Here is a 14,284-nt window from a genome sequence, read left to right on the forward strand (position 1 = left end):
CAACCTTATACCAAGTTCCAACCTTTACACCACTCCATCCTTATAATAGTTCCAACCTGTACCTCCGAGACCACCCTGTACACTTGTCCAACCTTATCCCTCCGGAGCAATGCTCCTCGCCTACTTTTCCACCAATCAATATTTTACCACCGATCTTAGCACACATAGTGCCATAAACCTGATTGTACCGCAACACAATAATCTAAGCACACGCAGCACCATAACATAAGATAAATGCACCGCAGCGCAATATCGTAAGCACACGCAGTGCAGTATACCACCAATCTCATATCTTTTATACCACCAATCTCATATCTTTTATCATTCATGGACATCAATACAACATTCAAGACTCAACAATGACTTCAACAACGGGATAACTAGTAAGGGTACGACAGACGTACAAACTCACAATGACAAGTGACATCAAGACAACCATAAGACTCATAAGGAACATCATATACCATACTTTGAACCAACGAGATACAAGTTTAGGCCACATGCTTAATTCAAGACTCACAAATCCTATTACGGTACTTAGGACATCATTCTAGACTTTCAAACATCAAGGAAGACACTTCGGGGCACGGGGATCGACCAAACAGAGGCCAACCGACCACCGCGCCGCACGTACCAGCGGGTGGACAACCACCCGCCGACCTCCCGTCGGCGGAACCACCATGTTCCAGCGGGTGGTCGTCCACCCGCCAGCCGCCCGCTGGAACTTCACTCCCCGTCCGGCAGGTGGTCAGGTGGGGGTTCGTCCCCCCACCGACTACCCGCTGGAACAACACCTCTTGGCAATTTTTACACTTCGAGAATTCATCAATTATGCCCAATATCAAGTCCAAACACACCAAAACTCACATCAACAATTATAGGGACTTGAATACATAGAATGACCCAAAGAATAACATTGTTGAACCCTAAACACAAGCTCTAAACATTCATAAACACAAGAATATGCATACAACCATTCAAGATCATCAAGAACATCAAGACTATCAAGAAACCACAATATGAACCCTAAATACAAGCTCTAAATATGCATGGACAGAAGAATATGCATACAATTATCCCAAGATCATCATGAACATCAAGAGTATCAAGAGATCACAATATCAACCCTAAATACAAGCTCTATCAAGGCATAATCGCAAGATAACGCATTTCATCATTCAAGGATTCCAATAAATCATAGCTAGGAAAATAGGTTTTGTAAGACATGGGTTACCTTTTAGCTTAATTAAACTTCTCACGATTCCTAAGATCCTTCTTCAAGGTCCTTTTCCAATTGATCTTTCCTAAGCTTGGTGATGGGGAATTCTTTGGCTATATTTTGGGGAGGGATTTTCGAGAGAGAGAGAGAGAGAGAGAGATGGGTGACAAAGGGTTCTAAATGCTTTCTAATTACTTTTAAATAGATTTAGGATTCCCAATTAGAATCTGAATAGTATTGGGCCCACCTTCTTTATTCTAACAGGCTTAAAGGCTTTATTATAGACAAGGGTCCACGGTCCAACGTGGACCATATCAATAGTTTAAGGGATTCTGGGCCAAATTAATTCCTTTTAGCCACTCTTGACGGACATTATTAAGATAATGATGGGGCAACTTAAGAATTAACTAAATAATGAATTTGGGTTTGGAGGGTAAAATTACGGGGTGTTACAGTGCTTCCGCTTCGGTTTGGCATGATCATTTGGGTCATCCTCATCAACGTGTCCTTAGTCAAATTCTTCTGTCTTGTCTAGTTAGTAGCTCTAGTCGTACTGTTCGTTGTAATTTCAGTTTATGTTTAGCGTGTCAATTGGAAATATCTGCACGTTTTCCTTTAGCACGTGTTGAGTCTACCAATTCCGATGTTCTTGATTTGATATACACTGATATTTGGGGACCAGCTCCTTTGCTATCCTCCAATGGTTATCGTTATTTTGTCATCGTTGTGGATGATTATTCTCGTTACACCTGGTATTTTCCTATGAAGCAAAAATATGATCTTTATGTCATATTTGATCAATATCGTGCTTTAGTTGAGCGTTCATTTGATCGTAAAATTAAGTCCATTCAATCTGATCTAAGAGCTGAATATAAGAAATTACATTTTTTGTTTGTGCAACTAGGCATTAATCATAGGCAGTCATGTGCCTACACTCATGAACAAAACGGTCGTGTCGAACGAAAGCATAGACACATATTTGAAACGGGTTAGCTCTCCTAGCTCGTGCCTCTGTTCCATATAAATTATGGGATTTTTCCTTTGAAACTGCAGTTTATTTAATCAACAAAATGACATCTATTGTATTAATAACTCTAGTCCTCATTTAAAATTACATAACTCCCATCTCTCCTACTCTTTTCTTCGTGTCTTTGGGTGTCTGTGTTATTCGTATTTTAGACCATACAATCGTCACAAAATGTCATATCGTTCCTCTCCATGCGTCTTCTTAGGATATCCTGAGTCGTTCCGAGGGAATAGGTGCATGGACTTACAAACTAACAAGATTTATGTGTGCAGGCATGTGAGGTTTGGTGAGACAGTCTATCACTTTGCTACTAAAAATAATTTGCAGGCATCTCCTCCACTACAGATCACTCCGTGGGCTGAATCAGTTTTTTACCCCGCCACGATCATCACTGCCCCGCCTGGGCAGCCCCACGGCAGCATTGACACCGCCTCCAGCGATGATACCGCCACACTGCTGTCGCAGCAACCGCCCGCCACCCAGTTAGTCGGCTTGTCCGAACACGAGCCTACGGATCACACCGTACAGCTGGCTGCCAGGCCCCGTGGTTGGCATCGGGGTAAGACTGTGAAATCCATCGTCCGGACGCACGTAATGAGTACTCGGAGTCGGTCTCAAGCTCCACCATCAGCTTTAACGGTTCAGGATTGTCCTTGAGATCTCACTTGTTACACTCAGTTAGTTAAGTACCTAGAATGTCGTGCAGCCATGGATCAAGAATTTAATGTCATTCTTCATAATCAAACATGGTATCTCGTACCATCACATGCAGGTATGAATATTATTAGGCGTAAGTGGGTTTTTCGTACAAAACGAAAGGCAGATTGCTCCATTGAGAGACATAAGCCAAAATTAGTAGCAAAAAGGTTCAATCAGGTGCCTGGACAAGATTTTTTTGATACTTTCAGTCTAGTGGTCAAGCCAACTACAGTTAGGTTACTTTTTTCTATGGTTTTATCATCAGGGTGGACTGTTAGGCAACTTGATGTTCATAATGCATTTTTAAATGGAAATCTATCTAAGGTTGTGTACACGAAACAACCACCTGGTTATATTAATGCTCAGTACACAAATCATATTCGCTTATTGAAAAGGTCTCTTTATGGATTAAAACAGGCACCTAGGGCTTAGTTTAATCGTTTGCACACATTTTAACTATCAATTGGTTTTGAGGCATCAAAAACGGATGTATCATTGTTTTACTACTCACAGGGATATGCTTGTGTATATTTGTTAGTTTATGTGGATGATATACTTATGATGGGGAGTGATCAGGATCTAGTTACTCAGTTAGTGTCAAAACTTTCTACTGCTTTTAAAATTAGATTTCTTGGTGAACCTGGGTTTTTTCTTGGAATTGAGACAGTGAAATGCAATGATGGAATTTTGCTTTCACAACAGAGATACATGAATGGCATTCTAAAACGTGCTGGAATGGCAAAGTGTAAAGAACTATCTACTCCTATTTCATTCATTTACTAAACTTGGGTAAGTCTCGGCCCTTATGGCGAGAAACCCATCCAACAAACCTTGGAATCTAAGCATGTCCAACAAAAAATTAGGATAAGATTCCGGATCAAAAGCTTTACCTTCAAGGACGAGGTAATGGGTATCCACCCATTCCGCTTTTCTTGCCAAACTTGACCTTCTAGGCATATTGGTGATGACCCAAAGCTCAACAAAAAGGACCCAAGACTTTTTCTCCTCTTTTTCTTCTTCTTTCTCTCTTCTCGCTTCTCTCTCTCGCGGCTTCCGGCGATCGGGACTGCTCAGCGGGGAAGCTTCGACGTGCGACGGCAGCAGCTCGGCTCGACGGCGGCGGTCCGGTGGTGGTGGCTCGTCGACGGGCAGGTGAAGTGACGGGTGGGGGGTTGGGTGGTCTCGGCTGAACACACGGGTAGAGAGAGAGAGGAGGGAGAAAGGAAAAGAAATTGGGATTTAGGGATTTTGGGGAAAATTTGGGGAAAAGATGATTTAATTTGGGGATTTGGGTAAAGTGAGGATTTTATAGTTTAAATGGATTTAAAATTGAGTAGGTTTTAAGAAAGACAATTAGCTCAAGTGGTTTAGAGGTTGGGTTGCCAAATAATAGGCTTGGGTTTGAAACTTAAAGGTTACAATTAAAAATTTTGGCTTGACTTTTAAGCTACTCAAGGAAGGATTTTTGGTATGGATTTGCTATTTTCAATTTTCAAAGAATACTTTGGGAAAAATTTAGAGGATTTCAAAAGGATAGTTGCAAGAATGACCAAATATAAGGATTGTAGAATTAATCCAAGCACAACTCATTCCAAAGATGGATAGCTAACTCCACAACGAAACTTATATGTCAAACTAAAGAAGTCACTTAACAAGAAGAGTTTACACCTAACTCCAAAGAATCATTACCAAAGAAAAACTTGCCAAGGATTGCCAAGTAACTCACATAGACAACAACGAAACACAAGGTAACACTAAAGACAACAAAGAACACGATATTTGCGAAAATCAAGGATAGGCTAAGATAGGATTACCTGCCAACTCCTCCTCCACCAAACCCTCAGACTCTGCCTGCGAACGCCCCATCACGAAGACTCCCCCTGGTGGCCTAGCTCCAACTGCTCCCCGACCCGAACTACCTCCCGATGCTCCTCCGGCTCCCGGGGGTGGTGGCAACGCTCTCTGACTGGCTTGCTGGGGATACTCCGCGACCTTGTGACCACGATCTCCACATCGGAAACACTGAAGCACGAAGCTGTTGCAACTTTGACCGACATGCATCTTCTCACACCTATGACAAGGAGGTGTCTTGACTTGATTCCCTTGCTCCATCCGGTGAGGTCCTTGAGATGAGGATGACACGTTCTTGGCTTGAAAACCCGGTCGTGGCTTCTTAAAGGTTGAAGAACCTCCGCTCTCGACCCTTTTCCTGTTTAGCTCGTAAGATCCTTTCTGAAGCTGCTGAACGCGATACAGATCCGCGGCGCTCAGATACGCATCCTTAAGGGAACTTGGCCTACTCACCGTCAACGCTTTTCGTGCCTCATAATTAAGACGTGCAACGAATCTCTCAACCTTAGCAAGCTCCGTAGGCACAAGCACCCGAGCAAAGCACGCCAACTCCAAAAACTTCTTGTGGTACTCGACCACAGATAGGGATCCTTGCTGCAGGTGAAGGAACTCATCAAACATGGCGGCTCGCACATGCGTTGGGTAAAACCTCTCGCGCATCCTATCCTTAAGCGCGGACCAGTCGAACTCGGGCTCTTCAAGGTAAGCCGGACCCTCATGAACCCACCACAGATCCGCTTCATGGCAAAAGTAAAACGTTGCCAGTTCCACTCTTCTCTCTTCGGGGCAACCCACAACTGCGAAGATCTTGTCGAACACCCTTAACCATTCTTCCAAGACCACCGGGTCTTCTTCACCCGCGAAGGTGGGCGGCCGATGACCCGACACCAAGCGACCTATATCGCGGTGCCCAGCGGGTTGAGGAGGCGGCACAGCGTGGTTGTTGTTCAACAAGGCTTCACTGAGCGTTTGCATCGTCTGCGTCAACTAGTGGAGATTCTGAGCGAACTGCTCGTTTGTTGGGGTCTCCGGGGTGCGTGCTCGGGGACGAGGAGGCATCGCAAACTTCTACAACAACAACACGGTTACCAAAAGGTAGCAAACAAGCAAAGAACAGAAAGCAACACTCAACTCACCGTGCAACCTATAGTCCTAAGCCTAACACTTAGATTCTTAAGGTCGCTTAAAGATCTCAAACCACACTTCGCCACTTAGAAAGTCTAGACTTACTCCTTCCTAGGCTCAAACCTAGGCTCTGGTACCAACTGTAACACCCCTTAAAAAGATGCTATTTAAAAACCTTAAACATGCAGATAACTGAACTAAACAACAACACAGCTGAAGACTGAAAGATAGATAGATAGACATAATCCGAAACACGGGGTGTTATGCCACGTTCACCAAAAGGATGAACGCTACGACAACATCTGCAATGTTTACATCTAAACCCATAGTCTCAAAATGCTACATCTAAACTGGCACACAAGCCACAAAACAAAGAGGGAGAAGCTATTCTAGCAAGCACTAGACCGCGCACACGTCTAGGCATCACCTGAAAGAACACAATAAAACATGGGACGACGCCCGGTCACCGAATAATGCTGGTAACCCACCAATACATGTGAAATAACATACATAGGTAAGATATAGGTTTGTAAAGCCATTTTCGAAACGGAATACATAATTATATATGTACAAAACCAAGAGTAATAGTCAACACAAGACTCAACACTCTCAACATGAACACGGGAACACATCCCAAGACCACAAAGAACAACACGACTCACAAGAAGTCTCAAGGTATGATCTATCATCACACAATAGATCAAAACCCGACATGCATAACGCAAAGGAATAAGACTCACCCACGGCAACACATGCCAAGGCAACACCTGCCTTTTGTGACTACACACGTCACAAGAGAAGAACTCACAACAACAGCTACACAAGCCCTCGTGACATCACCCATCACGAGTTGATATGCCTTCCTTATGCCCGGTTCCAACCTTATGGCTACCCCCAACCTTATATCTAGTTCCAACCTTTACCTCCAGGACCCCTGTACACCAAGTCCAACCTTATTCCCCAGGGAACCGTCGTTCCCCCTCCAACAGTCCCTCCAACAAAACCACCAATTTCATAGTACACGAGGGTACCGATCACACATGGCAACACATGCCTTGGATAACACATGTTATCCCAGAAATAAACACGTGAACCTTACACAAAGGCCACAAACTCCATAATCGCATCACGGCCACCACGGGGACCGCTGCAATACCTTGGTGACTAGTGTCCCATACCACTAATCGTGCAATCCAGGTAAAGCCACTCACACATCACACCACAACAGGAATCAATCTACGGATCACAACGAAGATATGAAACCATACTTCATCAAGGAATGGATCACAGTCCAACGATGAATAACACAAGTTATCATCAACCAATTAGGAAGGTACAAACAACACACATGCTAGCATTTAAACATCGAACTAGCATGCTTATCAAACGGGTAAACCAAAGATAGTTCCGAAGAACACACAAGACTCATCATGGTTCAACGAAACACAAAGTTGAACACTTAGCACGATTCACGACACCAAAACCTACATGGAATCCTACCATATAGTTCTAGACATACGAAACATCAAGAAGACTCTCAAATAGTTCCACAAAAAAACATCGGGAAGTCCAAAGAGCAAATACCGAGTCAAAAGAATCACGGGGAACAAATCCCCGCCATCACCACAATACGTACCCGCGGGTAGGCCTCTACATGCGGTTCCCCCCGCGGGTACAGGCTGCCCAACCTGTGTACCCCGCGGGTGGGCGGCGGGTTGGACCCCTACCCGTCGTTCCGCCCGCGGGTACACCCCTGTACCACAACAAAACACTTCGCGGATTTTCAACTCCAAACTCAAGTTCAAGTCCAAAACATGCCAAATCTCACCAAATACAACAAAATGACTTGAATCAAAGGAAATGCCAAGCAATGGCAAACAAGAACCCTAAACACAAGCTCTAGATATGCATTTTCACAAGACAATGCATAAACACTCACATTTCATAGCAAAACACATGTAGAATCCAAGAAATCACATATAGGTAAGCAAACACTACAAGAAAAATGCACATAGACAACACTAGAAAGACAACAGTTTTTAAGAAAAGTGTTGTCTTTTGTATAAAAGACAACAGTTTGGTCCAAAATCGTTGTTTTTGATGCAACACTTTTGTCAAAGACAACGGTTTTTAATTAACCGTTGTTATAAGTGTGTTGTCTTTGTGCATTTTATGAAAAGACAACACCACAACGACAACGGTTTTATAAAACCGTTGTCTATGTGCGTTTTTTTTTTAGAAAGACAACGGTTTTTTTAACCGTTGTCGTTGGTGTGTTGTCTTTAAGCGCACTGGAATACACAACACTAGAAAGACAACGGTTGTTTAAAACCGTTGTCTTTGTGCGATCTTTTTTTAAAAAAAGACAACGGTTTTATTTAACCGTTGTCGTTGGTGTGTTGTCTTTAAGCGCACTAGAATACACAACACTACAAAGATAACGGTTTTTTAAAACCGTTGTCTTTGCGCATTATTATTTTTTAAAAGACAACGGTTTATTTTATTTAACCATTGTCATTTATGTGTTGTCTTTAATAGCACTTGAATACACAACACTACAACGACAACGGTTTTTTATAACCGTTGTCGTTGCGCGTTCTTTATTTGTTTAAGACAACGGTTTTATTTAACCGTTGTATTTGGTATGTTGTCTTTAAGCGTATTTGAATACACAAGACTACAAAGACAACAGTTATAAAAAACCGTTGTCTTTGCGCAATATTATTTTATAAAAGACAACGGTTTTATTTAACCGTTGTCATTTATGTGTTGTCTTTAATAGCACTTGAATACACAACACTACAACGACAACGATTTTATATAACCGTTGTCGTTGCGCGTTCTTTATTTGTTTAAGACAACGGTTTTATTTAACCGTTGTCTTTGGTATGTTGTCTTTAAGCGTATTTGAATAAAAAACCGTTGTCTTTGCGCATCATTATTTTATAAAAGACAACAGTTGTATAAAATAAAAACAATGACATTAACAACAAGAGTCGAACCTATGACCTCAAACATAACAAATAAAGTTTTACTAACTAACCAACACAAACTCTTATGTAGCAAAGTGCAACATCTGGTATATTATATATAATTGGGTTGCTTATATATAAAATAAGCGAAGGATGCCCTTAGGAAGAATAGAACCCAAGACTTCTAACATAACAAACTAAGCTAAACCCACCAAGCTACACCAACACTTATCTTTTGTATAAAATATAGGTTAATGATGCCACCAAGAAGGATAGAACCCAAGACCTCTAACATAACAAACAAAGCTAAACCCACTAAACCACACCAACTCTTGCTTATTAAAGTGTTACACCATATCTTTTACCTATAATTTGGACCTTCATTGTTTTTGTTACGAGATGAAAATAGATGTTTAGAAGATCTAAAACAAAAATAAAAATGTAATTAAATTTTTTGTCCAAATATAATGCATAAAAAATTAATAAAGAAAGAATACAATTCAAAAGTTAATTTAATAGTTTTATTTTCGTTCATATTTAAATATAAAATTATTCGCTAAAATTTAAATGCCAATTCATTAAAATTTTATTTTACAATTCATTAAAGTTTTATTTTCAATTCATTAAATTACATGGCATAGAACGGCCCTGTGCGGTGCGGTGTGGTGTTCAGAATGGTGCGGTATGGTGTGGAGGAGTTAAGGGCGGTATGATAGGGGCCGGGGTTGGTAATCGACCTTTCCGGCATGCATGGGACACGTGGAGAATGGATATGAAAGAGTAGTTAACGTCGTACAGTTAGCTATAGCCCATTTCTTTTGCCGCGATCTTTGTAATAATTAGGCCGCCAGCCTTTGGAAGAATAAACCTTCGGGTAATAAAGGGCAAATTATGTTGTGCAATCGTGTGCACCATGCATGGTGCACACTGTTCTATGTTCATAATTACCGAACTATATATTCATAATTTTTTTAATTCATAATATTCATAATAATTGAACTCTATATTCACAATTACAGGACCTTATGTTCATATTCCCAATTGTTGAACTCTGTATTCACAAATCACAAAACTATATGTTCATAATTTGATAACTATACAATTTAGAAATTATGAATCAACAATACAGAAATTAGAATCTGCAGTGTAGAAATTATGAATCTACTGTATAGAAATTATGAATCTATTGTATTTAAATTATGAATCTACGATTTAGAAATTATGAATCTAGAGTAAAGATTTTATAAATCTACAGTATAGAATTTATGAATCTACAGTATAAAATCTATGAATCTCGTGTTCTGTACCTATATACCCGGTACTATTTTGGGTCTAGCGACCCGGGTAATAAAGCTACTATTTTCTTACTCCCGTTCTATACCTATATACCCGGTTTATGGTGGACCCGGTCCCTATAAAACCATGAATATACTTATTTAATTTGAAAAAAAAATGAAGCTTTATTATAAAATAAAAATAAAATTTCGTTATTTTCCTTATTATATTAGATATATATGTTATCACTACAAGAAAAACAGTTTTAGTGACAGAAAATTAGTGACAGATGAAAAACTCCCTCACTAAATGTATTATTTGCATAATTTTTATGAAAGTAAAAAATTACTCTAGCTAAAGATTTATAATTTAGTGTTGAAATTTTAATTTAATACTTATTTTAAAAATATATACTCTCGCTATTGATACAAAAGATATTGTTACTCTCAATATTGGTGTGTGAAAATTATTTCATTAAAATCTAATTCCCACCAAAACCTAAAATCTAATTCCCACCAAATTTTTACAACCCACACATCTTTCTCTCTTCTCTCCTAAATCCCTAAAACATTACTCCGTAGTTCTCTTCTCCAAACGCCGCCTCCAGACCGCCATCGCCACCTCCAATTGCCCAATTAGCCGAAAAAATGGCGCCTCTCGCTGGCCAAAAGAAAAACAAAGTAGAACTTAGAGGTGTACCCCAATTTCCTAATCGTCTACCCTTCTATCGCTTCCCTAGTTCCCCCAACTCCCCAAGCCCTAACTCAGCTGACAGCAAGACTCCGCCTCCGCCCTTGCCGAGTCCCGACCACAAAGCTGCTGTCGACGACACCGGAGGACTCCGCATCTCCTCTCCGGTCTCCGCCTTCGCCCAAGCTGCGGCCTAGTCTCCGCCTCAGCCCCTGCCGACGAGGAAGCTACTGTCCGGTCTCCGCCTCCGCCCCTGTCGACGACGAAACTGCTGCCTGTTCTCTGCCTTAGCCTCACATGTGAACCAAGGTAACGCCTCCTGCAATGAAATTCATAATGTGTGCTAGACCGTAATTTGTGAAATATGATTTGCAATTGATTTGTGTTGGACTGTATTACTCAACTATGTTTTTATTTATTTATTTATTTTTATTTTTTTGCTTATTACTCAACTGTATCAATCTAGTTTGCAATTAACTAAGGCTTTAAGCAATGTGTTATTTTTGCTTATTCCCTTTATTGATAGGACAATAAAACACATGCTTTTCATGAAAAATGTTACTGATGAGGCTAATAAGATGAGGCAACAGGTTAAAAAAGAGCTTAGTTGATATTTACTTTTTGCAGCATAGTGATTCAATGTAGGAGTCGTTTCTACTTTATTTTGGGTAATGGGAATCATATATTTTACATTTTTACAGATAATACTTATCTTTTCACATCTTGTGGTTGATACTTTACTACCAAAATAATGCATATGTGATGGCTAATTGCTATGACTACTGGATTTGTCTGAACCTGCTTCATGCAATAAATAAAGATCCTATGTATTACATTTTGGGACATTATATATCTCATGTTACCCAAGCAGGAGAAGGAGCTAATTGAGAGGCATCACACATGGCTTAATGACGAGTTAACTACCAAAGTCAATGATCTCATAAACCTTCGTAAAACTCATTCCAAACTTGAGGCATACATGTCTGTTAAACTTTCTGATGTAAGTTGGTATTGAAGAGCATGTCATGCCTACTATTTATTCTTTGGTTCACCCACACAACATCACTGATATGAATGTATTGACAAATTTAGGTAGAGAGGAAGTTCAGTGAAAGTTCTAGCTCTTTGACATGGTACAAGGACAGAGTAAGGGAGCTGGATTTGAAGTTGGCATCCTTGGAGCAGGTTTGTCTGTTAGTTTCCTTTATGTTATTTATTTTCCTGGTTGATCCATTTGTTTCCTAATAATTTTTGTATCTTCATTACATAATTGAAGGAGCTGTTATCATCAAAGGATGCAGCTTCTAGGACAGAGGAACAATCATCTGCTGAGATTTCTACTGTAAGTGTTTTCTATTTTTTCTATCCTCTTTTATACTTAAGTTCATGAGTAAAGTAATTAATTCACAAAAAAGCATTTAGCTGGTGAACACAGAGCTTTAGAATATACTTTTGTGGCAATAAATTTTTTCTTGGCATAAATTCTGATGCATGTAGCTCTTAATCATCCTCAGATAGGAAATGCATTAAATGTTTTTTTCCCCAGTCTTAATACCTGCACTTTGTTTGGTTTATTAGACATTCAATTATACCACCTTTTTGTCTATTAGAGCTAGAAGCTATTGTAGTTGTCCACTGAAAGTTTTCTTTATAATAGGCATGTAGCTTGCCTTGTCATAGACTCATTTCCCTCTTTAGTTAATTTTTTGACGACAGGGATCAGTGGGTGCAGCCTTCTTATTGTAAAATGTTGGTATGTATAGATAGAGTTGTAAAGATATCAATCAAAAAGATACAATGCAACAATTGTGTTAAGTGTTGGAACTGTAAAACTGTATATATGTTTCTGTGTAAAACTGTACAAGATAAAAGCCCTATTTATACGTAGGCTAAAGACTACCAGCCACATAATTCAAATTCTAAAAAATTGTAATGCCACCTGGAGAAAAGTAGTTTTATCTGAATTATAGATTCTTTTTCCCTCTGTTCTTTAATTGTGGTTCGTTTCTTGTCTCCTAATAGGGATATGGATTGGCTTGGTATTAACTCAGTAAAGTACTCAAATATGCTGAATATATATGCAAAATCTCTTTACTATATTAGGGCATGTTTATGCATCCTACTACTAGGCTCAACCTTGTTTGGCTGTTTTACGTGAAGTATGATTTATGAATTTTCTTCTAGTGTTAGATAAGGGTTCTGCACCACTCATCATTCTACAATAAAGAGATCATATTTGCATGCTGTGTGATGGACTTAAAGTTGCAGGTTGCATCTGTACCTAACATTCTTAATTCATGTAGTTAAACAAGCTTGTGGAACTATATAAAGAGAGCTCGGAGGAGTGGTCTAAAAAGGTAGGTGAACTTGAGAGCGTGATTAAGGCATTGGAAGTGAGTTTGCTTTGCAGTTGGTTATTTAAATGAAACTCATAGTAGAAGCAAGATGATGGGCTTTGTGATGCCTTCCTACGGGTCTAATGAGACCATTTAACCTTTGTTTGTTTATTATATTAGTGCTATCCTTTTTAATAGTGCAAAAATGTACTCACTTTTTATATGTAGTTCCAACAAGTTGATTATGACAACGATTTTTAACGGTTATTGTACTCATTTAGACTTGGTTCGTGAATTGTTTTTTTGTAGTATTATGACTTGGATGATATATGATTTGATTAGAATTGTTCATGAAAGTATTTAGACTTGTTAATTAGTTCTTTTGTAACTACACTTGGCCATGGTGAATGGATAAATTGATTTTTTATATGATTAAAATTTCAGCAGGTTAAAAACGGTTAAAATCGTTGAGACAACGGTTAAAAACCGTTGTCTATTTTACAAAAGACAACAGTTTGAAACTGTTGTCTTTTCTAAAAAAGACAACACTTTATGGGCGTGACTTTTAACAACTACGGTTTCAATAACACAATTGACAACAGTTTATAACTGTTGTTTTTTAAAGAAAAGACAATAGTTAAAAACCGTTGTCTATGTGCATCACTTTTAACAACATGGGTTTCAACAACATTGAATAGAAAACGGGTTAAAAACCGTTGTCTTTGAAAGAAACGACAACGGTTTAAAACCGTTGTCTATGTACATGACTTTTAACAACACTGGTTTCAACAACACTCAATAGACAACGGTTCTTAAACCGTTGTCTTTTCTAGAAAAGACAACGGTTATTAACCGTTGTCTATGTGCGTGACTTACAACAACACCAGCTTCAACAACACTTAATAGACAACGGTTAAAAAACCGTTGTTGTTTCTAGAAAAGACAACGGTTATTAACCATTGTCTATGTGCGTGACATACAACAACACCGGCTTCAACAACACTTAATAGACAACGGTTAAAAAACCGTTGTTGTTTCTAGAAAAGACAACGGTTATTAACCGTTGTCTATGTGCTTGACTTACAACAAC

The 14,284-nt window shown here is 39.4% G+C and overlaps 1 protein-coding gene across 1 annotated transcript; it reads left to right on the forward strand.

Moving 5' to 3' along the window:
• Window positions 1-10,828: 10,828 nt before the first annotated feature.
• Window positions 10,829-13,379, forward strand: LOC109170557 (nuclear-pore anchor-like). Its single transcript, XM_019319762.1, has 5 exons — window positions 10,829-11,167; window positions 11,730-11,858; window positions 11,951-12,043; window positions 12,135-12,200; window positions 13,162-13,379. The coding sequence occupies exons 2-5, from the start codon at window positions 11,838-11,840 to the stop codon at window positions 13,282-13,284; spliced, it is 303 nt and encodes a 100-aa protein (XP_019175307.1). The 5' UTR covers window positions 10,829-11,167; window positions 11,730-11,837; the 3' UTR covers window positions 13,285-13,379.
• Window positions 13,380-14,284: the final 905 nt, after the last annotated feature.

Source organism: Ipomoea nil, unplaced genomic scaffold, assembly GCF_001879475.1.
Source record: "Ipomoea nil cultivar Tokyo-kokei standard unplaced genomic scaffold, Asagao_1.1 scaffold0140, whole genome shotgun sequence".
In the NCBI taxonomy this organism is placed as follows: Eukaryota; Viridiplantae; Streptophyta; class Magnoliopsida; order Solanales; family Convolvulaceae; genus Ipomoea; species Ipomoea nil.

What these genes read in the sequence shown, in the direction of transcription:
- LOC109170557 (XM_019319762.1), top strand. Translation starts at nt 11,838, where the DNA reads ATGTCTGTTAAACTTTCTGAT. An exon ending in TGTCTGTTAAACTTTCTGAT is followed by an intron (nt 11,859 to 11,950) that starts GTAAGTTGGTAT and finishes TGACAAATTTAG; the next exon opens with GTAGAGAGGAAGTTCAGTGA. An exon ending in AGTTGGCATCCTTGGAGCAG is followed by an intron (nt 12,044 to 12,134) that starts GTTTGTCTGTTA and finishes ACATAATTGAAG; the next exon opens with GAGCTGTTATCATCAAAGGA.